The sequence below is a fragment of the Furipterus horrens genome, unplaced genomic scaffold (assembly GCF_987537825.1).
Source record: "Furipterus horrens unplaced genomic scaffold, mFurHor1.1.pri manual_scaffold_8, whole genome shotgun sequence".
In the NCBI taxonomy this organism is placed as follows: domain Eukaryota; kingdom Metazoa; phylum Chordata; class Mammalia; order Chiroptera; family Furipteridae; genus Furipterus; species Furipterus horrens.
In genome coordinates this window covers 88,880,996-88,905,960 of record NW_028327178.1, presented here as the reverse complement: position 1 = coordinate 88,905,960, position 24,965 = coordinate 88,880,996, and the positions used below count along the sequence as shown (strand labels likewise).

The 24,965-nt window shown below is 48.0% G+C and overlaps 1 protein-coding gene across 1 annotated transcript in view; it reads right to left on the bottom strand.

The window, feature by feature from the left end:
* RSPO4 (R-spondin 4) overlaps positions 1-17,321 on the bottom strand; it is a 35,213-nt gene extending 17,892 nt beyond the window's left edge. The window contains exon 1 of the mRNA XM_090285248.1: positions 17,073-17,321. Within this exon, the coding sequence (XP_090141374.1) occupies positions 17,073-17,151 (79 nt within the window). The 5' untranslated portion in view covers positions 17,152-17,321. The remainder of the gene's footprint in view (positions 1-17,072) is intronic.
* Between the last annotated feature and the right edge of the window lie 7,644 nt (positions 17,322-24,965).

The following is a 24,965-nucleotide window of genomic DNA, read 5'->3' as shown; positions in this document are numbered from 1 at the left end:
GCTGCTTACCATTCCACGTGGAGACGCGGCAAAATTTATTTAGGTGCTGTTATCATACCAATTCCAGAGAGGAGGAAACTGAGGTCCAGGGCAGTGATGCTGCTCGCTTGAAGTCCCTCAGTAAGTGGCCCAGCGGGTAGTCAGACCCCGCAGTGTGACTGCCGGACCTGAAGCCTCCATCTCCAGGCCACATCACATCCTGGCTGCCAGTGTATCCCCGTGTCTCCATTAGTCCTCCACAAAGAATAACAGGTTACCTTACAAAAACTTTGCTAAGTTCTGTGCTGTGCTAAGGCCACTGGCCTGTTCAATGTCCATGTGACCTTGACTGAGATAGGAAACTGCCCAAACAGTGGCCGTTCAGGCTGTTCCAAAGCTGACCCATCTCTTCTGTGTCTCATTCCTTCACCCCTCACCCCCAACAGATGGAGCATATTAGTGTGGGTGTGTTTAGTCACAGGGTGAAATGTCTTTCTGTCTTTCAGGTCCTCCTTAAACGCTGTATGACTGATTCTCTGGCCACCCCCACCTGAGACTGGGCAGATGGGAAGTGCCCACCCCATGCTGAAATCCACATGGAATCCTTCCAGACATTGACTTCCCTGGGCTGGGGAGTGGTGGTGGGCCAGGAGTCACACCTGCATCTGTTGTTTCCCAGCCAGTGGTGATCCTCGGATTTAAATCTACATCAGAACCACCAGGGGCTGCTTATGAGAAGCAGAGGCATCGGCCACCTCTCAGTACATATGTGCTGTTGGGTTAATGCTTATGATGGTGTGCCTGGTGTCGTATATGTATGAACCTGTGTGATCTTCCAAAGTGCCCTGCGAGGCCAGCTGGGGCTTCCTAAACTGTAGTGTGCACACAAAGTGTCCCGGGATCCTGGGTTCAAACATTAATCTTGATGCTAAAGATCTGGGTGGGGCCTGAGATTTTGCTTTTCTACAAAGCTCCCCAAAGGATGGTGAGGGGCTGGTCCCCCAGGCTTCATTTTGAGAAGCAAGGAGTTGAAGAAACCAAGGTTTAAGGATGAACAACTGTAAGTGGTAGAACTAGACAGGGTTCCCAAACTCTATTGAGTCACATGATGATGATGAGAGGCGAGGGTAATATTTGGAAGGGGCAGCCTGACTCCACTTGTTGCTAACGCAAGGGGTATTTTCTCAAGGGGCGCAAGTGGAGGGCAGTCTCTTCCAAACTCAACACGGCAGGGGGGGAGGGGTTGGGTTCCTGTGTACCTAAGCATGTGGGTGCCTCTGGGACAACGGTGGGCACGTGCTGACAGATGAGACCCGCATCCAGAGGCTTCTAGTGCTGGGGTTGATGCATGGGAAAAGCCTTGCCCCATGCTGGCCTGGCCTGGTCTTGCTCTTGGTGTGTGTGTGTGTGTTGGGGGTGGGGTGGGGGTGGTGCTGTACATAGTGCAGAGCAGGTATCCCTCCCCCCGCCACACCAAATCTCTGCTTCCTTGTTGTCCCTGAATGCCCCACCTTGGACCCATAAGATGCGTTCCGCCCTCCATTAGCCAGTCATTAAGAGCAGTCCCATCTGTGTTCCTGGTGGGAGCCCTGGGGGCACCGAGCAGCCCAGAATGGCCACCAGTGACCTTCAGAAAATCATAGATCTTTTTTTTTTTAAAGATTGTTGCTGGATCCCTCATTACTGGGCAGGCTCACACTGTGGGCAGGAGCAGCTGGTGGAGGCTGGGATCAGGGGAAGGCGGTCATGCCCTGCAGTCATACCTTCCAGGGCCCATCTCTCCAGAGCCCAGCACCCTGAGAACACAGAATTTTCACGAAGCTGCCAGGAATGTGAAAATGTCAAAAAGTCAGTCTGTGTTGGAATTGTCATAAAACTGTCTTGTGTGTGAAAGTGTCATAAGGTTTCCAAGTATGTGAAATTGTTTAAGAAATTGCCTCGTAATTGTCCTACATGTAAAATTGTCATGAAATTGTGGGGTATGTGCAGTTGCCATTCTTTTGAAAAAATATTGAGAGGCCCTGACTGGTGTGGCTCAGTTGGTTGGGTGCTGTCCCACAAACCAAAAGGTCGAGGGTTCGATTCCCAGTCAGGGCACTTGCCTGGGCTGTAGTTTTGGTCCCCAGTTGGGGTGCACGCAAGAGGCCAATGGTCAATGTTTCTCTCCCTCTCTTTCTTCCTCCTTTCCCCTCTCTCTAGAATCAATAAAAGAAAAAAATTTTTTAAAGAAAATATATTGAGAGGACAGTTCCTCTTCTTTTCATGTTAAAGGGATAAGTTTGCTGTGTGTGTGGCCTTGGAATACCTTGTGCCTCAGTTTATTCCTCTGTGCCTAGCTCATAGGGCTATTTTGAGGATCAAATACATTATGCTCAAAACAGTGCCTGGCACATAGTAGGTGCTCAAGAGATTTTACTACCTACTCCACCCCCACAAATGGAATCTCCCGGAGACAGGCCTGTTTCTGTTTGCTCATGGCTGTGCTCCTAGTACCTGGCAGAGTAAGTCAATGCCTGGCACACAGTAGGTGCTCAATAAGGACTTGTGGGCTGTGGAATGAACTCAAAGAGGCTCTTGCTCCTTCCAGTTCTGTCCCCAGTGGGGCGGGACAGTCTGGCTGTTTGACCCTGGGCAGGTCTCTTGCCTCTCTGAGCCTCCTTTGGCTGCTGCAAAGGGCCCCGAGAGCTATGCACAAAGTGCCTGGCAAGACTGGGGGGCAATAAACGTGGCTACTACTCCCTTCCCTCCCCAGGGAGGTTATAATTCCTTGTTAGGGTTTCATGGCCTCTCGCGGCCCTTTGGGAGGCTGTGAACACTTCCGCTTTGGCTGAGTGGGAGGACATCTGTGGCAGTTAGGACCAGGGAGGGACATGTCCAGCCAATCTGGAGACCCATTGCCACACCTGGGGGCAGGGGAGATGGCCACTGTCCAAAACAGGAGGCTCTTATGAGCCCTGGGGAGGGTATGAGTGCCAAGATTTTAGGGAAGGGGGGGCACTTTCTAAGAAGAACTGAACAGCCCGTGATTCCTAAGATTAATCTGAGAAAGTTACCAGGTTTTGCAGTCTGCTCTGTAACCGGGCTCCTTTACTCAGTCATGTTGAAGTCCTTGGTGCTGGGAACCAGAAAACACCATGTTCCTGTCTGGCCTTGGACTTAGACGCATTGTGTGACCTTGGCAGAGTACTTCTTTGCCCCATGCCTCAGTTTCCCCAACAGAAAGACAAAGGTTTGGTCTTGATAAAGGGCTTTCAAGCCTTTTTTCAGCCAAGGAAGCCTTGTTTGTCCCGAGACAAGATGGGATATAGGTGCTCAATTAATAGGTCAGGTAAGAGCTGAGGCCCGGATGGGGATGAGGTGAGGGTCTCAAGCCCTGTCTTTTTGGCTTCCTTTGCCCACTTCTGGAGGCAGCCTCTGGGGATCTGGATAATCCCTAAGCCCCCTTTGAGCCCCAAAGTTCCACAGCGCCGATGGCAAGAGGACAGATGGTGGAGCACCGCAGAGCACTGCAGAGCATTTAAGAGCATTGGCTCTGGAATCAGACAGCCTGGGTTTAAATCCCAATCTGACTTTTCTGAGCTGCACTTTCCCCATCTGTAAAATGGGTTTAACTGTCCTTATATACTGCTGTGAAGATTCAATAAGTTGGTGTGTGCAACATGCTTAGAACATGGTTTGGCAGGTGGTAGATGCACAGCTGTGGGATGGCTGTGAGCAGTGTGGCCAGACTCGGTTATGAAAACCCTATAAGGTATTATTATCTCCTCTTACAGACAAGGAAGTTAAGGCACAGAGAAGGTAAGCAAGATGCCCAGGATCCCACAGCTGGGAAGTGGCAAGCTAGGATTTAAAGCCAGGCAGTCTTATTAACAGGTAGTTATTATCATGTATCAGAGAGATCCTAGCTCTCAAAACAGGTACAACACAAACACTCCCTAAGGAAGCTTTAGGTATATGATCAGCTCCCAGTGCATAGAAAACTTGGATCATACTGCCAGTTAGCATCAGGGCAGGGGGCTGGGTCTAAAAGTTAGGGCTGGCTGAGACAAGCCTGAATCTGGCCCTCATAACAGACCTATTGGCCTTCTAGGGACAGGCCTAGCCTCTCTCAGTCAGAGCCTGAGGGACCTGGAGGTTCTAAGGGGTGGCAGAGAGTTGGGAATTCAGTTTGGGCCTCAGCTGCACCAGGCACAGGGTAAGCATGTATCTTCAGGGACACTTTTCTGGGCCTGGCTTCTCTCCACAGGGTCCCTCCCCTTGTCAAATCCTAGTGGAAGGGAAAGAGCCCAAATGTGAACTCATTCCAGTTCTGTGAGTCCTCAGCGAGTCTCTCCCTGTCTCTGGGCCTCAGTTTTTCTGTCTGTCAAATGCATGGTTAAACATAATATTTGTAAGGGTCCAATTCATCCGTCTGTCTGTCTGTCCATCCATCCATCCATCCATCCATCCATCCATCCATCCATCCACCTGGCAGGTATTTCTTGATTGTACCAAGTCCTTTTTTAGAGTCCAGGCATATAAGAGTGAAAACAAAATATAAACAGAAAAATCTCTCTTCTTTGCTTTTACTCCTTAAACAAAGCTCAAAGACAAATCCCAGAGCTGTAGAAACATTGTAGAAAGATGCACAAAATGATACTAGATCGTGAAGGCAGATTTCCCAGGCACTTGCGCCACGCACAGCACCAGGCTACTCTGGGGGCTCTGTAGAAGTTTGTTGACTGACTGAATGAACAGGACTTACCTTTCTGATCCAAAACTTGTGACTAAGGGTGGAAACAAAGTCTGTGTCCTCCCCTCACTACCTGCCCGCCACCATGTTTTCTAAAGAGAGCTGACCCATGAGCATGGAATTGGGACCAGATACCCCCTCTAGGACTTAGTGAGTGGGGCCAGTTGTCTTTGTACCCTCCATGCCACCCCCTCACTGCTTCCCCAGCCCATTTAAACAGATGTCTGAAGGAAATCCCAGAAGGATTGTGCCCGCCTCCAGGGGCTGGGGCAGCGTGGAGTACTTCCCTACCTCCCTACACCCAGGTGGGGTGGCAAGAGAATTACTCATGGTTTGGAGGAAACCACAGCCATGGAGATGGGCATTTCATCCCTTGATTGGACACACACTTGCTGATCCTCCCCATGTCTACTGGGAGAGAGGAGAGAATAACCGAGAGATGTAGAGGGGCAGGGGCAGTCCTAGGGAAACCTACACTGCCACCCTTCAGCCAATTCTCTGTCTGGGTCAAGTGGACACTGAAGGAAACTGTTGAACTTGAACCAAGCTGCAGATCCTCAACCCAAAAGGGCAAAAGGTTGTGGGGTGGGGACCATAGTGAGGGAGCTAGGAAGATCAGAAGAGGTCAAGGCCATGCTCTTGCCCAGCAAATCACACCCATGCCACAGTGAGGGTACCTGCCACACACGGAGGGTGTAGAGGGAGGCAGAGGAAAGTGTGGGCCCAACTCTGCTGCCCACCGGTATTGGAGCTTCGAGTTTTCTCTGTGCTCAGAGTTGTGAGGTCACAATCATACTAGAGAAGTAATAGATAGTGGTCTCTGTCCCATCTTTTCTTCTGCTCCCAACACAAAGAGGAGGGGTGGAGGGAGCATGACACATCTGCCTACAGAGCAGAAACATGGAGTCAGGAGCCTAGTCAGTGGTGGGGAAGGAGAGAGCTATGAATTGGACATGGATTTTTAAAATGTAGCTCTGATTTCTGCCCAAGTTTATTAAGGGTTAAAGAAACATAATGGAGAATTAGAGGGAAAAAAGTATCCCTGTCATGTTTGTAATCTTCTGTTATATACATGTTCAGTCCAATCATTAAGCCAGTTACACACAAAGTAGGCCAAGGATTACCATCTTTAATATACAAAGAGCTCCTAGAGATCAATAAGAAAAGCAAGACCAATCCAAGGTGAAAAAATGGGCAAAGATATTAATTCAAAGAAGTAATTCGAAGAACAAAAATAAATGGGCCAATAGCCACATGAAGAGCTTTCCCACCTTACTAATAATCTTCAAAATGATGGTTAAAGCAAGAATGAATTATTACTGTGACCCACCAGATAGGCAAACTGTAATTCCTTTTGAGAAGGGAATTTGGGGAGTGTCTGTTCAAGTTTAAAATCTGTAGTAACACCATTTTAGAGATGGTGTCCTGAAGCTCAGAGAAGGGCCAGCACTTGTTTAGAGCCACACAGTGGGTCCCGGGGGGGCAGGGCCGGAACCCTGGTCCCTGGGTGGGTGTTTTCGTCTTTCCCATCTGGCCTTGTGCACAGCCCGGCCGCTGGCCCCTGACTGGAGAGGCCAGACCCACTATTCCTGTTGCTGCGCCTGCTCTGGGGTTGAGGGTGGCTGGGGCCTTGCTGTTCCCCACCACAGATGAGACTCCCAATCAGCCCCATTCAGCAGCGAGATGTAGAGTGTAGTAGTGCCAGTGGGACCTCACCTGCAACATGGGAACCATATCCTTCTTGCCCAGTTAAAACCAAGATTGAGGGCTGGAACCAAGATGGACCCCTGCAGCTAGACACGTGGGTCTCTGCATTCTGGCAGATCCTCAGAGGACCAGGACTGCAAACAGGCAGAACCAGGCTGATTTTGGGTGAGCATCTGTGACATGCAGGACCCTGTGCTACTCGGGTCCTCGTGTGAAATCATTTCACACCCACCAAAACCTTACAAACTCGGGGGCTACACCTACCCCCAGTTTCATGGATGAGAAAAGTAAGGCTCAGAGAGGTGAAGTGGTTGACCCAAGAACTCACAGCAAGGAGTCAGGTGGGAGACAAACCAGAGCCCAGGCTCCTAACTGCTGGGGGCCATGCCTCCCTTGTGGCCTGTCAGCCTCTCCCTGCTGACTCCTGCTCGGTGTCTCTCCAAAAGCAGAGAAATGCTTTTGAAAGCCATACATCTCTCAGGGCCCAAGACCCCCCAGAGAGGCGTCCTGAGTGGTTTGTGGGGACAGACAGAAGCAGAAGGAGTTACTCCAGACAGGAGGAGAGGGGCTATGAGAACAGTTCAGTCATTTTCCATCTGAAACAGTCTGCACTGTGGGACAAGCCCTTAGCAGCACCACCCGCTCCCCCCACCGCCGACCTTCAATAAAATCTGCTTTATGCACAAATATCCTGAGTGTCTGCTTGCTTTTGGGTCGGGGGTGGGGGGAGGAAGAGAGTTGTTGATGCAGGAGAATAAGATGATCTACAAAGTGAAGCCATTCAGCCAAGGCAGCCCTGGTAAAATGTCTGCCATTGGTGGGGGATGCTCAGCTTTGGCGGAAACTTCAAGCCAACCTCACCCATCCCAGGGCACCAGCTGACATCTCTCCTCCTCTTACATTAGTACTCACTCTGTTGAGACTGCCTCCTCCACCAGGCTGGTCCCCTGAGGACAGGGTCTGACTGCCGGCAAGTGTTCAGCAGATGTGTGCTGACTGCAAGCAGTGACCCAGGACATGCAGGAATGAAAGTGAACAGAGAAGTGTCACCTGCACTGGAGAGCTCCAGCAGTGTCCTGGGAAGGGCCAAGGGCTGCCGCATCAGGATTGTCAACACTTGTCAACGAAGAATTGCTCAAGGTGGTTTGCTCCAGGAGAGAGAATTGAGGGCTCATGCCCTTCTTGTGAGACCTTCATATAGGACTTTTTATAAAATCAAAAAGGCCAGACCATAGGCAGGAGGAAGCCCTCCTCCTTCAAGAGATTTGACCACATAAACAGTATCATAATGATTTCTAGTCTCCAGAGGACGCACAAAGTTAAGCGAGAAGTGTCAGACTGAAGAAAGGCATCTTCCATGTCAGAATCAATGGGGGATATTAATGTAGGCCCTACAAGGAAGTCTTCTTAATGGACAAAGAAAAATCCAGAAAACCCAATAAAAAATTGTGAAAAATTAAATTACAAAATAATTTAAAAATAAAAAAATTAAAAAGTACAATACAAAATTTTAAATAAGAGGAATAAAATAATTAAAATTAATTAAAAGTCTCTATATAAAATAGTATTTTAAAACTAAATTAAAGGATAAAATTAAAAACAAAAATAAAATGTAAGAATGAAATAAAAATTATAAATTTAAATAAATTATATTAAAATTAAAAATAACTTTAAAAAATAAATGAAATAAATTTTAAGAGTAAAATGGAAAATTGGCCATTTGTAACAATTTAAAAAATAAAAGAAAAATAAAATACAAAACAAAAGCAGGGTCTTGCATGACTGATGTTGATAATGTGCTATGAATTAAGGAGTCTGATTGACTCAAATGCCTGCCAGCAGGGGGGCAAGAAGGGAGGAGGAAGAAAACCGTGTCTGAAAGGCAGCATCTGACTGGGTTTTTCCAGCCTGCTGTGGGCAGGGGGTAGGCTGACAGGCCCCACCATGGCCTCATCCACAAATAGCCATCACATCATTTATACATTTATAATGTGCCAGCACCACACACACGCACACTCTTCCATCCTCATTGTTGTCCTCTGAGGTCTGATTTCATAGAGGAGTGAACAGAAACTCAGAGAGGGTGAGTCACTCAGCCATAGACACACAGCACTTTGGATCATGCTATCCTCTGAAGCTGGGCTCCTTAAAGTAACCTTCCTGCGATGAGTTAGGTCTGCTGAGGACTTTCACATGGAGGCAGAGGCATGTCTGACAGGAGGCTGGAACATTCTGAACACCAGAAAGAGCTGAGCTCCCCTGAATCATGACTGTTACCACCATTTATTGAGCACCTACTGTCTCCCAGGTGGGTTACATGCATCATCTTCTTGATCTCTGTGACAACCATATGGTATAGATGCTATTAACATTTCCATTGAACCTATAGGGACACTGAGACTCAGGAGGAAAATACTTTCACTCAAGCACAGCAGTAGCAGAGCTGGGGGCTGAGCCCAGGCCTGGCAAGCCCAAAACCCACCCTCCATGCCTGGCACTCGACACCCTTCACAGTCACTAACTGAGAGTCCTTATGTGCAAGGAAAGCATTTTATGCTTCATTTTTCAAATTAGCCGACAGAGGAACAGAGAAGAGAGATGACCTGCCCACGGCCACTCAGATAGTGAGCAGCAGAGCCCATGGCCTTCGTGACAGCCTTCTGGCCTCTGCTGTTTTGGGACTTGCCAGAGACAGCTGTGCCAATTTACCAATCCCAGAGCAGACTCCAGAAGGGCAGTTATGACATTCCTTCTCTGTGTGTTTACACCCCTGAGGATGTGGGCACCGCTATCAGGATTCAGGGAAAGTGGAGGCTTCCGGAGAAAGGAGTGGTTACCCCATGTGGTCTGGGTCCCCCAGGCTTGGGAATGCCTTCCTTTTGAGTTGGTGAAATAGAATCCCTCTCCCGCAATGGCACAGTGGAGCCTCCACCATGGGCCACAGAGCAGGTCCTATGAATCATGTGGCATTACTACAAGAAATCATCCCATAGCAGGCGATGGTGGTCCAGCCTGAGGCAGCAGTGCCCAAGAGGAGTTAGCTTCACTCATCCCTGGAATCAGACCGGTCCCTGTAGGACCCGGAAGAAGCCCCAAGCGCGAGGCTGAGGGTGTGTGTGTCCTAGAGGCATTGCTGTTGCACTGGGCTAAGAAAGCAGGCTCCAGCCATGGAGACCTGGGGGCACATCCCAATCTCTCCCCATCCTGGCTGTGTGTCCTTGAAAAGTTGATTGTCCTCTCTGAGCTTGGTGGGCTTCCTCTGTAGACTAATAAAATCAGATGGACTCATGGGCTATTGTGTGGATGGATTGGGAGAAGGCCTGGCGGGGTGGCCATGCACCGAAGCTTTGGAATCAATTATCTAGGTTTAAATCCTGGCTTTGCCAAGTTTACTGAGTCCTGTGGACTCAACCACAGGGAATTGCTAATATGAGGCTATCTTCTACCAACAAAAATGGCAATTTCTTATACTTCAACTAATGCTCCTCTCACTTAATACAGTTTGCTCTTCTACAAGATGTGGATAATAACAGTCCTCTTACAAGTTGCTGGGGGTATTAAATAAGGCCGAAAGGCAACTGGGCTCGGTAGTTAGAGCTTGGGGTCTGGGACCGGGTAGGATTTAAACCTCGGCTGTGTGATCTCAAAAAACTACTTAACCTCTCTATGCCTCAGTTTTGTCATCTGTAAAATAAGGATAACAATACCTACCTCATAGGTTTATTAGGAGAATTTGATCAGTTCATGTGATCAGTACTTAGAACAGTGCCCGACATTGGCCATACAGGTAACCACTGGCATAGAGTAAACGCTCAACCATGAAACCAAATCCGAAATAGACTTTTCTAAACCTTTGATGCTATTGAAAATTAAGGTTTTTAAGGAAAAAAAAAAATGTGTTAAGAAACATCTGTGGGTGTAGCTATTATAGGTGAGAGTGTGCTTCTGGGTGTTCAGCAAGCCCAGGGCCATTCTGTGTCCTGATAAAGTCCAGGGCATGAGGGTCTGAGGCCATGGCAGCTCTGTGTCTGGCCCAGTCCTCCGCCAGGTCCCTTTCAAAGCCACAGACTCGATGTGGCACTCGGGTAAATCTAGGGGCCCCTCAAGGCTCCCGAACCCAGACGGGCCTCTGGTGATTAAGAAACCTCTGCAGACAGCCTTAAGCTGTGCATGGCCTCTTGGTTCCATCCCTTCACTGACATTTACCCTTAGGCCTGGGAAACAGGCAGAGCAGACAGAGCACACCCAAGTCACACAGAGGGAGACTGAGGCTTTGAGAAACTCCAAATCAGACTTCCCCGTTCTGGGACAAGCTGCCTTCCTCTACCTGATCAAAGCTGCCCCCACCCCGATCTCTCCTGAACCTTCACTTTCACCCTTGGCTGAGCAGCTTCCCTGCTTCAGTTTCCATTTTTACACGTGTTGGTCTCAAAGGTTGCAGTTGGCCTTTTCAGTCCTAACATTCCATTACTCAGAACCGTCTCCAGAACTCCAGAGGAAATGAGAGCTGAACTGCTCTGCTAACTGTAAAGTGTTGTGTAAGGGAGAGGGTGGCTAATGGCAGTATTGTATAGGTTTTCTGGAGAAGGCAGGGTTGGCTCCTGTGGTTCTGGAATCAGGAAGACCCAGGTCACACTCACAGGTGCTAGGTGACTTTGCACAAGCCGGTTCCCTCTCTGAGCCAGCCTTCCTCTTCTGTAAGGGAAGACGGAGAGCCATACCCACCCGGCAGGGTCAGTGTGAGGGTCCGTGTGAAAGAAGCACATGTGGCCGGTGCTCACTGGCTGCTCAGGGATGTCTGATGCAGAAGGGCATTTAGGGCCCTCATGGATCACTCTATCTTCCAAGGCCAAAATCCACACACCTTGGGAAGGACATGGCTGCCAGATTCAGGGCCGTTAGAAACAAACATGAACTAAGGACCTGCAAAACGTGTTGGGGGCAGTCACTGCTTATTAAGGCAATTCAGCGTCACCTTTGGCGCTCCAGAGCCAGGCTCCCTGGATTCACGTGCCTGCTGCTGTGTGACCCACTGGGCCTTAGTCTCCCATCTGCAGTATCAGGATCTTCTTAGACCCTGCCTCCTAGAGATGTCATAAGGGCTGCATGGACTCAGCTGGTCCATGCTTTTTGACAATGGTGAAGACTAACATTTTTACATCAGTTCACACAATACACGGAACACACACACTCATTCACACATACCCACACCCATGTGCACAGACATCCACACTTGCACACAATTGTGCATGCACACATATCCACTGGTGCACACATTCACATGTATACAAGAACTAACACATTCTCAAAATAAGAATTTATCTTAACACTTGCAATGTACTCTAATATTTTCTAAAACGGAGGTTGGCAAACTACAGCCCATGGGCCAGATCTGGCCCCCAGCCTGTTTTTTCTATGGCCTGTGAGCTAAGAGTGGGTTAATATTTTTAAAGCATTGTAAAAAACAACAACAGCAAAGGAACAAAGAAGAGAATGTGACAGATCACATGTGGCCGCAAAGCCTGCAGTATCGAGTATCTGGTCCTTCACAAACATGTCTGCCGACCCCACTCTATTTTATTCCATTCTTTTCCATTCTGTTCTGCTTCGTTCCATTCTAGTCCACTTCATTAAAAATGCTAGCTCTGATTCGCTAAGTTTATTTGCCTGATTTGATGATGAGTTTCAAACCTCAGTTTGAAAAACTTTGAATTAATGTGAGCTTCAGTTTTTTTCACTAAACAGAAGGATGGAAAGATAGTAGAATAAACAGTGGACTGATAGACAAGAAGAGGGAAGGGAACAAAATGATTAAGGTCACCTTATCCATGTGACATCTAAGGCAAGCAATGTCCCATCTTTGAGTCTCAGATTCCTCAGCTGAGACTGGGACCACCACACACCTGCCTCTCAAGGCTGGAGTGAGGAGTGGCGGGATCCTGTCTGTCATTCCTTCCAAAGGATCTGCTCCTAGCATCTCAAGGAGATGCTGAGCCCTTTGACAGCAGAGACAGTAGAGCACATCTCTGCTGCCCTTGTCAACACCTAGTCCAGAGCCTGGCCCAGAGGAAGGGCTCAATAAATACTTCTTTGTGACTACGGTGACAGGTGAGTGGCATCTGAGGCTTTCCATGACTGACTCTGGCCACACAGTTCCTTGGACCCTTTCCACCTAGACACAGCCTCCCCTCCTCTTGCAGGAGTCCCCAGCCTTTACTCTGCTGCCACCTGTGCCTGACAAAATCCTACCCCTCTGATGGGACTCCTCTCAGATGCCTCTGAGTTGCGGTCCTTGGCAAGTTACCAACAGGATTCACGTCTATGTCTATGCATAGGCTTGGGAACCTCCAAAACTCTGGGTCTGCATCCCAGATCAGTTGTTGGAACTTTCTAGACAGATCACTGCCGCTTTCCTAGCCTCAGTTCCCTCATCTGAGAGTCAGGTGTAACACAAGGCAGAGCCATAGTGAGGATGCACAGCCCCTATGCAGAGCCCCCACACATGGCCAACCCTCACTAGGTGGTCTCAGGGGTCTCCTTGGGAGGCTGGGTGATAGTTGGATGGTTTCCATCCATGGGAGAGGGAAGTGGGTTCTTCTGAGGGATGGGAGTCATGTGAAGTGAGAATAGCATCTCCTTTGACCTGGCTGCAGAGGGAGAGGGCAGGTGAGCAGAACTTAGTTTACTGAAGACCTACTACGTGCCAAGTATCTGCTTCCCTTTCCTCCACCAGCCTGTATTTCATGATGAAAAGCACACTGAGAGGGGCAGAGGGACTGGTCCAAGATAGCATTCTACCGATGCACAGCGCCATTCCCTGAGCACTCCCCAGGCAGGTGTCACCCCTTGCTCTGCCCGTTAGGAGTCCTGTTTCCCCTCCCAGCACTGCCCGTTTCATCTGGATGCCAGCGTTTAGGGGGACGCACCTTGTTCTGTGCCTAGCAATGGTCTTGATTTGGAGGCAAGAAATCTGGTCATCCCCATCACTGCCACTGCCTCAGGCACCTGCTTACCCAGTCTCAGCTTTGTCTGCCCACAAGGGACAGTGCTGCCTGCCTGGCTGTCCACACAGGACTTTGCTGTTTACACAGAATTATTATATTCAGTCTGCCTAACAAGCTTTTGGGCCCAGTCCTTTTACAAATAAAGGAAAGAGGCTCTGAGAGGGGAGGGGACCAAGGTGAGATTCAAACCATGTGAGTCTCCCCTCCCCCCAGTCCTGGCAGCATTCCACTCTGCTGGAAAATGGAAGGGGGAAGTGGCTGAATTCTTATGAAGCATCTACTGTATGCCTTTGAGCACCTACCTCCCCTCTGGGACTGTGATGAATCTTCTCAACAGCCACAGAGGTAGGGACAATTGTTCCCATTTCACAGATGTGAAGCCCTGGATCAGAGAAGGCATGTGGCCTGCCCAAGATGTCACATTAAGGCAGGAGAAGGCTTAGAATTTGAGCCTAGGGCTATCTGAATTCCAGGGCTCCTCCCTCTGTCCCTCACCACCTCAGGTCTATAAGGATCTAAAAGCAGCATAAGAATGTGAGGGACTCTAGCCCCCCACCAAGCCCCTCCCGGCAGTCCGGGGATGTCAGGCAGAGCCAGCCATGGTCTGTCTCCTCCGCGTTGCCTAATGAATCTCTGTGTTGGGGTGGGGGTTGCAGATCAGAGCCCCTCACTCTTTCCAAGTGTCCCATTCCCAGGACACCCCGGCATGTTTTAAGAGAAATGTCCCCATCTGGTTCTGATTCCTTTATATTTAATTAATCAAAATGTTGTAATAGACACTTGAGATCCAAGAACCTTCCTCAAGCCTTTCCTTTCATTCTTTCTTGTCTTAGAAACAGAAAAATTGGGTTTCATCAAGAAACAGTGACGCCGGAGCCCCAGGAAGCGTGGGTCTGTGGGAGCCAGGGCCCGAGGGTGATGGCTCAGACTGGGCGGCTGCTCGCCCAGAGAGTTGTTCCTCCTGACCGTGCAGAGTAGGCTGAAGGCTGGGGCCAAGGACTGGGCATGAAGGGGAGGCTGGGGAAGGGCAGGGGTGTAGCATCCCTTCACACTGGCAGCTCCTCAAGGGCAGGCCCCAGGTCTGTTCACCTTGGCATCCTCAAGGTTCCAAACAGAGAGCCTGGCACAGAAGCTACCCTGTAACGTTTGCTGAATGAACATGTGAATGAATGAATGAATGAATGAAGCATGGCCAATACCTAGGTACATTCAGGACACATTTTCCTGCCAAAGATAGCTCAGAACGTCAGAGCTGGTATGACCCTCAGGAATCTCATATGGAATTTTCCAAGCAGCTGTCTTATGAAAAAAATGGTCTCTGAGGTGTGATGAGCTTGGGAAAGTTCCTACTCTCTAGCCTCACTCTTCACCGTGAATGCTCCAGTATGTCATGAAGTCAAGAAATCTAAACCCAGCATTTCCCAAACCTATCTGGCTAGGGCTCCTATGACTACCTTGCAGAATATGAAATAAGAAGAGTTTTTCTGCCCCCCACACCCACCTCAGAGCTAATTGGGAAACCGAGGCTGTGGGTGGGAAGGGGGGAAATCCACTCACCCAAAGGCACCCAGTACAAAGGGTCTGGGGGTGGGACTGAAATGCAAGGCTATCTCCATTGCACTGCCTCCCTCTGAAGATGCTGGGCTCGGCATGCAGGTGTCCCAGACACCAGAGATCAGCTACCATGGGGAGTGGTGCTGAGGACCACTTACCCAACTGGGGCAGTGTCAGGAGCAGTCATGCCTGACTTCCTCACAGAGCAACTGGAAATGGGGTGGGGGTGGGGGTGGAATTTTTTTTCTTTCTTTTTCTCTGTGTGTGCATATGTGTTTAGAACTTAGAAACATCTTAAACAGCTTCTAAACCAGTTCCTCTTCAGATGGGAAAACTGAAGCTTGAGAGGTGAAGACCAACACAGCTCAGGAGACACCTGTGTTCTATCAGACAGACTGGGATTCCAGCCTGTTTTACTACTCTCCTGCTGTGCAACCTTGGACAATCAGTTTCCCTCTCTGAGACTCAGTTTCCTCATACAGAAAATAAGTATTTCCCCCTCCCTCTGCTGGGCTGTTTTGAGTAGCCAAGAACACAATGGACAGGAAATGAAAATGACTAATATTAGGAGCCTGTGCACTCAGCTACTCACTTGACTAACCCATTGACTCATTTAGTAAATGAGCTTTTATTTTTATTTTTTGTCATTTTCTAGAATTGATATAAAGATTTTAGAGATCTTCTAAAAGATCTTCAGAAGGTTAAACCAAGGCTCAGAGAGGCAAAGTGACTCCCCCAAGGTCACCCAGCTAGTAACTGGGGAAGGCAGGATTTGAACCCAGGTAGACTGATTCATTGAGGAGTGCCCCAGGAGGCCCCTAACTCCTCCCTTCACAAGAAGTGCACCCACCTCTCTATCCCTGGATCCTTCTGTTCAGTCACACCAGGGGCTGGAGCCCTTGGACCACAGTTTCCCTGCCCCACCCAACCCCACTTCCCAGTTCTCCCACAGCCGCTTTCTGCTTCCTACTCCACTCCAGGGGTGATTGCGTCCATACATAGGGCTGTTCACTTAAAGGGACTAGAAGACCCCCGAGAGCAGACTCTCATTCTCATTTCCATGTAGCCTTGCTCAGACCTAACATCAGAGGTGAAAAGAAAGAGGACATTGGTCTTCCATTCACCTGCTGGACAACTTAGCCAAGTACTTAACCTGTCCAAAACTTGGCATCCAGCTTTATAAAATAGGATGACTGCTATGTTGTGAGGGTGTAGTGGTGATCCCCTTAGTGTGTGGAAAACCCTTGGCACAGTGGCGGGCATTCGACTGTTGATTCAAGACTGGCACCCAGAGGTTGAAGGACTGCCTCGCTCAGGTGCAAACTTGCTCACCCTCCTCTGTCCATGGGCTCTGTCAACCCGATTCTGTAGTGACAGCCTCAGACCCACCTCCTGAGGATGTTCTGACTCTCTCAGTGAGGGGCAGTGGCATAGGACCCTGAGGTAAGGGTGTAAGGGGTGCCTGGTTTTATGCCCCAGGTACATTCATAGTCTGAACCTTGGTTCATCTTTCTAGTGGCCCTAGGAAGTCAAGATGAAAAAACAGAGGCCCTTGGAGGGGCTAGACTTCTTCCAGGTCATTCCCAGAATAAACAGACTCAAACTCAGGTCTCAGGTCTCCCTGAGTTCATGCAGCTCATGCCCTCACCCCAAGGGGGGTCCCCAAAAGTCACTGAGTTGGCAGAAGTGACACAGTGAGTCAGGGTAGGTGATGGGATTGGGGACTCCTACCCTGCCCCAGCCCGTGGGTCTTTATGTCACCTCCTGGCTTATCATGGATGTATAGGATGGTTTCTAAGTCACTAACTCTGTCCCCTAGCCCCAGTGCCCTCCAGCCCAGCACCTGAGCCTTGCTGTCTGCCCACAGACGCACTCCTTCCTCCTAGCATGGGGGCAGTGAGAGAGAGAGCCCTGCCAGTCCCTTTCCTCCTCCGAGAGCCTCCTTGGTCCAGCTTGCGAAGCGGGTGCCATGGGGCCTCAGTTTCTTACTGTAAAGTGGGACTGACACGTCTCTGGAAGCGTCAATAGCCCACGGGCACTCGGCAGATGCTCCAACGGTCATCTCCCTGTCTGCCCTGCGCGGCTGCCCCTCGTACCTTGCTTTTTCCTTCGGTTCAGGGGGAGCATGTCCGCAGCGTGGGCGACGAGCAGCAACAGGCAGATTGGCACCCGCATCTGGGCAGCCTGGTCCGGGCGGGTGCGCGGGGCTCCTGGCACCCAGGTGGCGTCCGCGGGGACTCCCGGGGAGGCCCACCAGCCCGGCGGGATCCCGACGGCCGCACGCCGAGCGCGGGGGCTGCTGCAGGCTCTCCCGACCGGCCGTCCGCCCAGGGGCCGGCCGCCAGGTCGAGTGAGGGCGTCTGCAGAGCGGGGACACTGCCCCGGCGGGGAGGAGCCGGCGGTGGGGCGGCGCGTTAACCCACCCTGGGCGGTGCGCAGTCGGAGTTGGAGAAGGGTGGGGGGCCGGGGGGTCGACCGGCCAGGGGCCAGGTGGCCAGACTGTCCTGCAGTCCGTGGTCTGGTGTCGTTCCCACCGTAACATTGTCCTACTCACGTATCTTCTGTCAGCCAGACCAGGTGTACACATACACACCCTCTCCCCAGATGCCCTGTACACACACACACACACACACACACACACACACACACACACACACCCTCTCCCCAGATGCCCTGTACACACACACACACGCGCACACACACCCTCTCCCCAGATGCCCTGTACACACACACACACACACACACCCTCTCCCCAGATGCCCTGTGACCCCATCCCTCCGTTCTCACCACCTCTGCTACCCAACTCCCGCCTCTGATTTTCCGTTTCTTTCTCCCACGCCTTCCTCTGTTTTTCTCATTCTGTCTCGTGTTCTCCTCCTCTGCTGCTTCTTCCCTCAACCCCACTGTAGCCTTCTTAACTTCTCTCTCGCTAAACGTTCTCCTTCTCAGGGGTGCTCACTGTCTGTGTGTCTCCACCTCCCTGACCCTCTGGCACTCCATTTTCTCTCTTTCTTGAGGCCCATCTCTCTGCTCTCCACCTGCAGGTTGGGGTACACGCCTTAAGCCCTGCTGTCTGGCTCTGTTTATTTCTGCTCTGTCTCTTTCAGAAGAGTCCTAAGTCCTTTCTGGCCACTGACCCTGAATTTTTCCTGCATATCTTGGTGGAAGCCCCTAATCTTTGACTCAGTAGCCAGCACCTCATAAATTCTATAGTGAAGGGGCTGGGGACCTGGACTGTATTCCCTCCAACCTTATCTATGGCACTGGGAGTGGCTGGTCCTATTTTAACCCTTTCAGAGCCAAATCCCTTCTCCCAGCCCAAAATAGCACATGCCTGCCCCCTGTTGCCTTACCCACTAAAAACAAGAACAACAATAATAATGCTAAGTATCATTTTTGAGGCCTATGTGCTTCATGTTGTGTTAAGCACTTTATGCATACTATAATCTTCAAAACAGCCCAGTGAGATTCTATTCTGATTAGCCCACTTTACAGGGGAGAAAAGGGAAGTTCAGAGAGGCCCAGTGACTTGCTTAAAGCCGCACAGCAGATCAGCAGGTTCTCTGGGTTCAGAGCCTGACTTCTTAGCCACTTACTTGGGACACAGAAGAACTTACTGAATAATTACTCTTCTTTTTTCTTATGTATGTGGTTATATCTGAAAGAAAAAGAAGGTAAATACTGATTTCTTCTGTAGCCCCCTTACTCTATACTTAGGGAGTCCCTCAGTGCAATTGGGACATTTGAGGACATGTCAGGGAGAGGGGAACACACAGAGAGTGAGGCAGCTCTGGCCTGGCCATTCTGTGGGACTCCACGAACACTGGCAGACGCATCCTAAGGATGATTATGGATTGTCAGAGCCATCCCACCCAAACGGTTCCATTTCATGGATGGAGCCACAGATGCCTCTGGACTGGGGGTGCCTAGCTCAGGCAGTACAGCCATTCTAGGACAGAGCGAGGTGTGCAACCAGGCATCCCAGCATGGTCCCCTCCACCATGCCCTACAAGAAATCATGTCTGATTTCTCAGATCTCAGTCTTCTCCACTACCCCTGCCCCTGACCCCTTTAATCCTAGAGATCTCATCTCTCGAAGTACTGCACAAACGTCTTCAGGCCCTCATATCTCTGAGCCTGTCATGTGTGGCCTCTTCATGGAATGCCGGTTTGCATCCCATCCCCCTTCTTCATTGACTCGTTCAGGACTCAGCCCTGGATATATCCTCATTCAGGAAGCCTTCCTTGATTCTCAGTTCAGGCTCAGTGCCTCCTTATCACAGCTTTTATCACACCAGGTGGTAACTTGAGGTGTGTCTGTTCCTTCCTCTAAATTGTCAAGTCTCTGAGACCAGAGATAAGGTCATATCTGAGTTTCTGGAGCCCAGCACATGCCAGACAAAGGTGCTCAGCATGTTTGTTGAATGAATTAATTAATTAATGAATAAATGAATTTCTTTGGATGCTCAAGTCTCCCAGCTAATATATGAAATTCATGTATCTGGAAAAATGAGGTGACCTTAGAAGATCAAACTTTAGAAAGTTAGAAAGTCCACTTCTACCCGACCATCCCCAGTCCTGAAGTCTCCAAAGTCCAGAGCAGCACAGCCCCCAGGTAAGCAGGGCCAGGGAAGAGCAATGTGCATTGGGAGTCACGCAGAGGCCAGGGCTACTCAACAGCCCCCATTTCTGCAGGCTATAGCCTCTTACCCCTTTGCCTCCCATTCCTTCTGCTCAAGCTACTCAGCCCTCCTTCTATTTCTCAGACCCTACCTGTCCTGTGTCCTTATCAGGGCTTTTGTTGTTCCACTGCCTGGAAAATCCTCAGATAGCCTCAGGGCCTGTCTCTGCTCAAGGTTACCTTGTCAGAGACCCTCTCTGACCACTCCAGATAAAATAGTACATCTATTCCCTGTGTCCCCTTATCCTGCTTATTCTCCCTAGTATCAAGTCTCACCTGGTCTGTTCATGTTTATAACTTGCTTGTTTGTGAGTTCCATGACAACAGAAATCTTCTATTTTATCCCTGTGCCTGACACATAAAGTCGTCGTCGTCGTCGGCAGCCGTCCGTCTCGAGAGACGATGGTGTAGCTTCTTAAGAGTCTATCTGCACCGCCGAGAATGGCTGTGCAGTCCAACTCGGGAGTGACACGGTATCTGTCTCCTCCCGTGTTGAATCGACATCTTGCGATGACGCTGGAGTGTCCTCTCCAGTGAAGCTGAAGCTACAGAGCCTGGGCAGGGTGATATGGAGGGTCTGCTGTTGCCCATGCAGCAGACCCCCCCTCTCTTCGCAGCTGAAGGATCCAAGGGAAAGACGGAGTCAATACAGCTTGGCTTCAGGTGCGCCGCAGGAGTTGCCGGTGTTGACTACAACGTCAAACCGCCTTAGGGACTCCGGCTCTGGATTTTCTGTTGGGGTTTACTCCCTTAGCCTTTCCCCAGAAGAGGTATGCCGCGAGGCAGCGGAGGTTTTTTGGAATCAGAGTTTTCCTTCTCTGATGTGCCCTGACTGGAAGATCGAACCAGCGACACTTAGCTCGAAGGCCGACGCTCAATCCACTGAGCCAAACCAGCCAGGGTGTGACACATAAAGTACTTAATAAATATCTGTGGAATGAATAAATGAATGAATGAACACTCACTTATTCCTTGATTCTTGGGGGCACCTCAAGTACCTCCTGTTTTTGTGGGTTGTTTCTCCATTTGTTCAATGGCACAGCTGGAATTCTGTGACCTCTGAGAGTCCTTCCAGGCCTTTCAGAATTTGATATTCTAAGGTTCTGATATCCAGAACTCAGGGCCCATGTTGCCCTGAGATGCTCAGAGGGTCTTGGGTTTTCTATAGCTTATCGGGGGAATCCCAGTGTGTTCTGATCTTCCTCTCCCAATATAGGCACCCAGGGAGGCCAGTGGTGCTAATGACATCCCCAAGAGGTGTGCACACCAGGGGCATGTTTAAGGAACCACTGGAAACTGTTATAAATAGATCAAAATGGGTATAATGGCTGAAAGACATTATGCTCATAATGTGTGTTCCTGATCAGCAAGTCCTTCTCCTTTGCAGGATGGCAGGGTCTCAGGTCCTTTGCAGCTTGTACTCTGCGTTCGTTAGTACATGGATTAAAGCTCACTGTGGAAAGGCAGGGCACAGAGGACCACCTATAGAAGGGACAAAGCATATTCCCCCACACCCCACTGGTCAGAATGCAGTCACATGGCCACACCTATCTAAAAGTGTTGCTGAGAAATGTAGTCTAGCCACGTGCTCCGGGAACATCTGGCCAGTCTGCCACACTGGGCCACTCTTATTCTTGCCCGGATGATGCAGTAGCTCCTACCTGCGTTGGCTCTGACTCCTGCAAGCTCTTCTTCCTAAGCAACCAGAGGACCTAAATTTTTCCTAGGTGAAGCCTAAACTCATCAGAGTTGCAAGGGTTGCAAGATGGCCCCTGCTAGAGTGACCAACTGTCCTGGTTTGCCAGGGATTGAAGAGTTTTCTGGGATGCAATTTTTACCTCATCTATAACTTTGTGTAACCAACGCCACATCAAAACCGAACCATCACAACACTCCCTTATGCTTCCCCTTTATGATTTCACCCACACCCTCCTTTCTACCCTAACCTCTGGCAATAACTAATCTGTTCTCCATCTCTATAATTATGTTGTTACACAAATATTATGTAATGGAATAATGCAGCATGTATCCTTTTTTAGATTGGCTTTCTTTATTCAGCATAATTTCCTTGAGATTCATCTAAGTTGTCGCATGTATTAATAGTTGCTTTCCATTGCTGAGTAGTAGAACATGGTATGGATGTGCAACAGTTTGCTTAGCCATTCATCCATTGAAAGCATTTGGATAACTTCTAGTTTTCGGCTACTAAGAATAAAGCTACTATGGACATTTGTGTACAAATTTCTGTATATTCTGTTTGGCAAAGCATTTGTGCATGGCTTTTGCACATTTTAAATTGACTTTTTTGGTCATACTGTTGCATTTTAAGAGTTCTTTATTCTACACAGAAGTCTTTTATTAGATATGTGATTTTCTAATATTTTCTCCTAGTCTGTAATTTGTCCTTTCAGCCTCTTACCAGCATCTTTCACAGAGCAAAGTTTTTTAATCTTGATAATGCCCACTTTATAAATTTTTTCTTTTGTGGATCATGTTTTCTGTGTCAAGTCTCAGAACATTTGCCTAGACCCAAGTCTCAAAGATTTTCTCTTATTTTTTTTTCCTAGACATTATATAGCTTTACGTTCAAGTCCATGATCCATATTTTTGGTATTAATTTTTGTATAAAGGCTCAGGTTTAGGTCAAGGTTTATTTATTTATTTTTTGCCTATGGATGTCCAACTGCTTTAGTATAATTTATTGACAAGGCTGTCTTACCTCTATGAAATTGCTTTTGCTCTCTGTCAAATATTAATTGGGCATATCTGTGTGCATCTATTTCTGGGTTATCTATTCTGCTCCACAGACTATGTGTTGTTCTGTCTGCCAATACCACACAGTCTTGGTTACTGTAGCTTTATAAGCAATCTTGAAATTGAGTAGACTGACCCTGCCCATTTAATTTTTTTTTTCAAAATAGTTTAAGCTCTTCTAGTTTCTTTGCCTTTTAATATAAATTATGTAATAATTTTGTCTATATCTAAACAAATCATGCTGGGGATTTGATCAGAATTGCATTAGACATATAGATCAGTTTGGGGAAATTTTACATCTTAACTATATTGAGTCTTCTAATCAATGAACATGGTATACCTTTCCATTTATTTAGAGCTTTTTTTTTTTTTAATCAATGTTTTGTCATTTTCAGCATACAGGTCCTGTACATGTCTTATTAGATTTATAACTAAGTACTTCTTTTCTTTTCCTAAGCCATTGTAAGTGTATTTTTAATTTTGCTGCCCATATATTTATTCCTAGTATATAAGAATATAACTGATTTTTGTATATTGATCTTATATCCTGCCACCTTGCTGAATGCACTTATTAGTTCAAAGAGTATTTTTATAGACTTCTAGGGTTTTTAAACACAGCAAATCACATCACCCCTGAACATAAGGACTGTTTTATTCCTTTATTTCTGATTTATGTGCATTTTGTTTCCTTTTCCTGCCTTATTGCATTGGGTAGAACTTCCAACACTATGCTGAGTAAGAGTGATGAGAGCAGATAATCTTACCTTACTCTTGGTCTTAGGGAGAAAGCATTCAATCTTTCATCGTTAAGTAGAATGTTAGCTGTAGGTGTTTTGCCCTTTATCAAGTAGAGGGATTTCCTCTCTATTGATAATTTTCTGAAGTTTTTTTAAAATCATGAATTAGTGTTGAATTTTGTCATATTCTTTTGTCACATATATTGATACAATCATGCGATTTTCCTTCTTTAGACTGTCGATATGATACATTCCATTGATTGGTTTTCAAATATTGAGCCAGAGTTCCTTCCATGAAATTAGCCCCAGTTGGCCATGGTATATATTTCTTTTTATATATCATGAATTTTATTTGCTAACTTTTTGTTAAAGATTTTATATCTATGTTCATGAATTATATTGATTTCTCTATGTTTTTTGTACTGTCTTTGTCTTGCTTTGGTATGAGGATAATAATAACCTCAGGATCAGCAGAAGAACACAACAGACCAAAATAGCTTTACAAGGGCTCTGGAAACTAAACTGTCATTGCAACTATAACCACCCAAATTAAGTGAGAACCTACACACTACACCTGAACAGTGAAGGCTACCTCCTAAAATAAAAGATTTAAATAGAACCTAGAGTTTCCTAATATGATAGCCCAAATGCAGAGGCAATGTAGAAAATTACCTGTCATATCAAGAACCAGAAAACCACAATTTTAATGAAAAAAGACAATCAACCAATGCTAATACAATATGAAGATGATTCAGACGTTGAAATGATCTGACAGGGCTTTTAAAGCAGCCATCATAAAAATACTTTGACAAGAAATTATAAATTTTCTTCCAACAAAAGGAAATGTAGAAAATCTCAGTAAAGAAATATGTTATAAAAAACCCAAATCGAATTATGAAACTGAAAAATACAATAATTAAGAAAACAACTTGCTGATGAGCTCAATAATGGAGTGAAGATATCCAATGATGGACAAGTACCCCAACTCCCTCCTCTAACCAGTGGGAGAGCCCGAGGAGTGTTGTACTCTGTCTTCAAGAATCCCAGCAGGGCTGAGCTCCAGTTGTCCCCAATGGTAACTGTCCCACTGACCCACCCTTTATGGGCTGCCTTTCCATCCTGTTTCACTCTATATTCTCAGCCCCATGTTTCCCAGGATCAATTCTCAAATAAGCTTCTTGAACTTAAATCTTTGTCCCAAACCAAGCCAGCATTTGATTAGTTCTCATGAACCCCTTATGAGGTTGTGCAAGTAAAAAACAATGCCTAATCCAGAGTAAGTTCTCCAGAGTGATTTTCATCATCTGTGCTACAGTTTCATCCTCTAGAAAAGAGAGGTACTGAACTCCACCCCCACCCCCCCTTTCTCCACTGGGCTTCATCCTATTCTCCTCTTAAATCACAACCTCTGCAGCCCTGTCTCTCTTCTTTGCTCCGTCTGGTTTTTCCCAAGGGAAGGCAGGCAGCCTTGTCCCTGGGGTGCTCAGGCAAACAAAGAAGCTGCTTCAAGCCAGCCACCCCTCCCTCACCAACCGCAGTGGAATCACAGCCTCCATGGTGGGTTGGGTTATTGTTTTTAATACCAGTGTGAAATAAATTGAAAAATTACCCATAAAATACAGGTTTTCAGCAGCTGGCCCGAAATTTCTTTCCATAAACAAACAAGTTTAAAGAGATGCCTTAATGCCACCCGCCAACTCCTCCCCCAGCCTTTTATGTCCATCTCCAGGCTGGAGTGGGGTACGCGGAGAGACTCAGCCTCCTGGGGCCCATGGCTGGCTTGAACCTCTCACCCCTGCTCCGTGAAGAATCCCCCA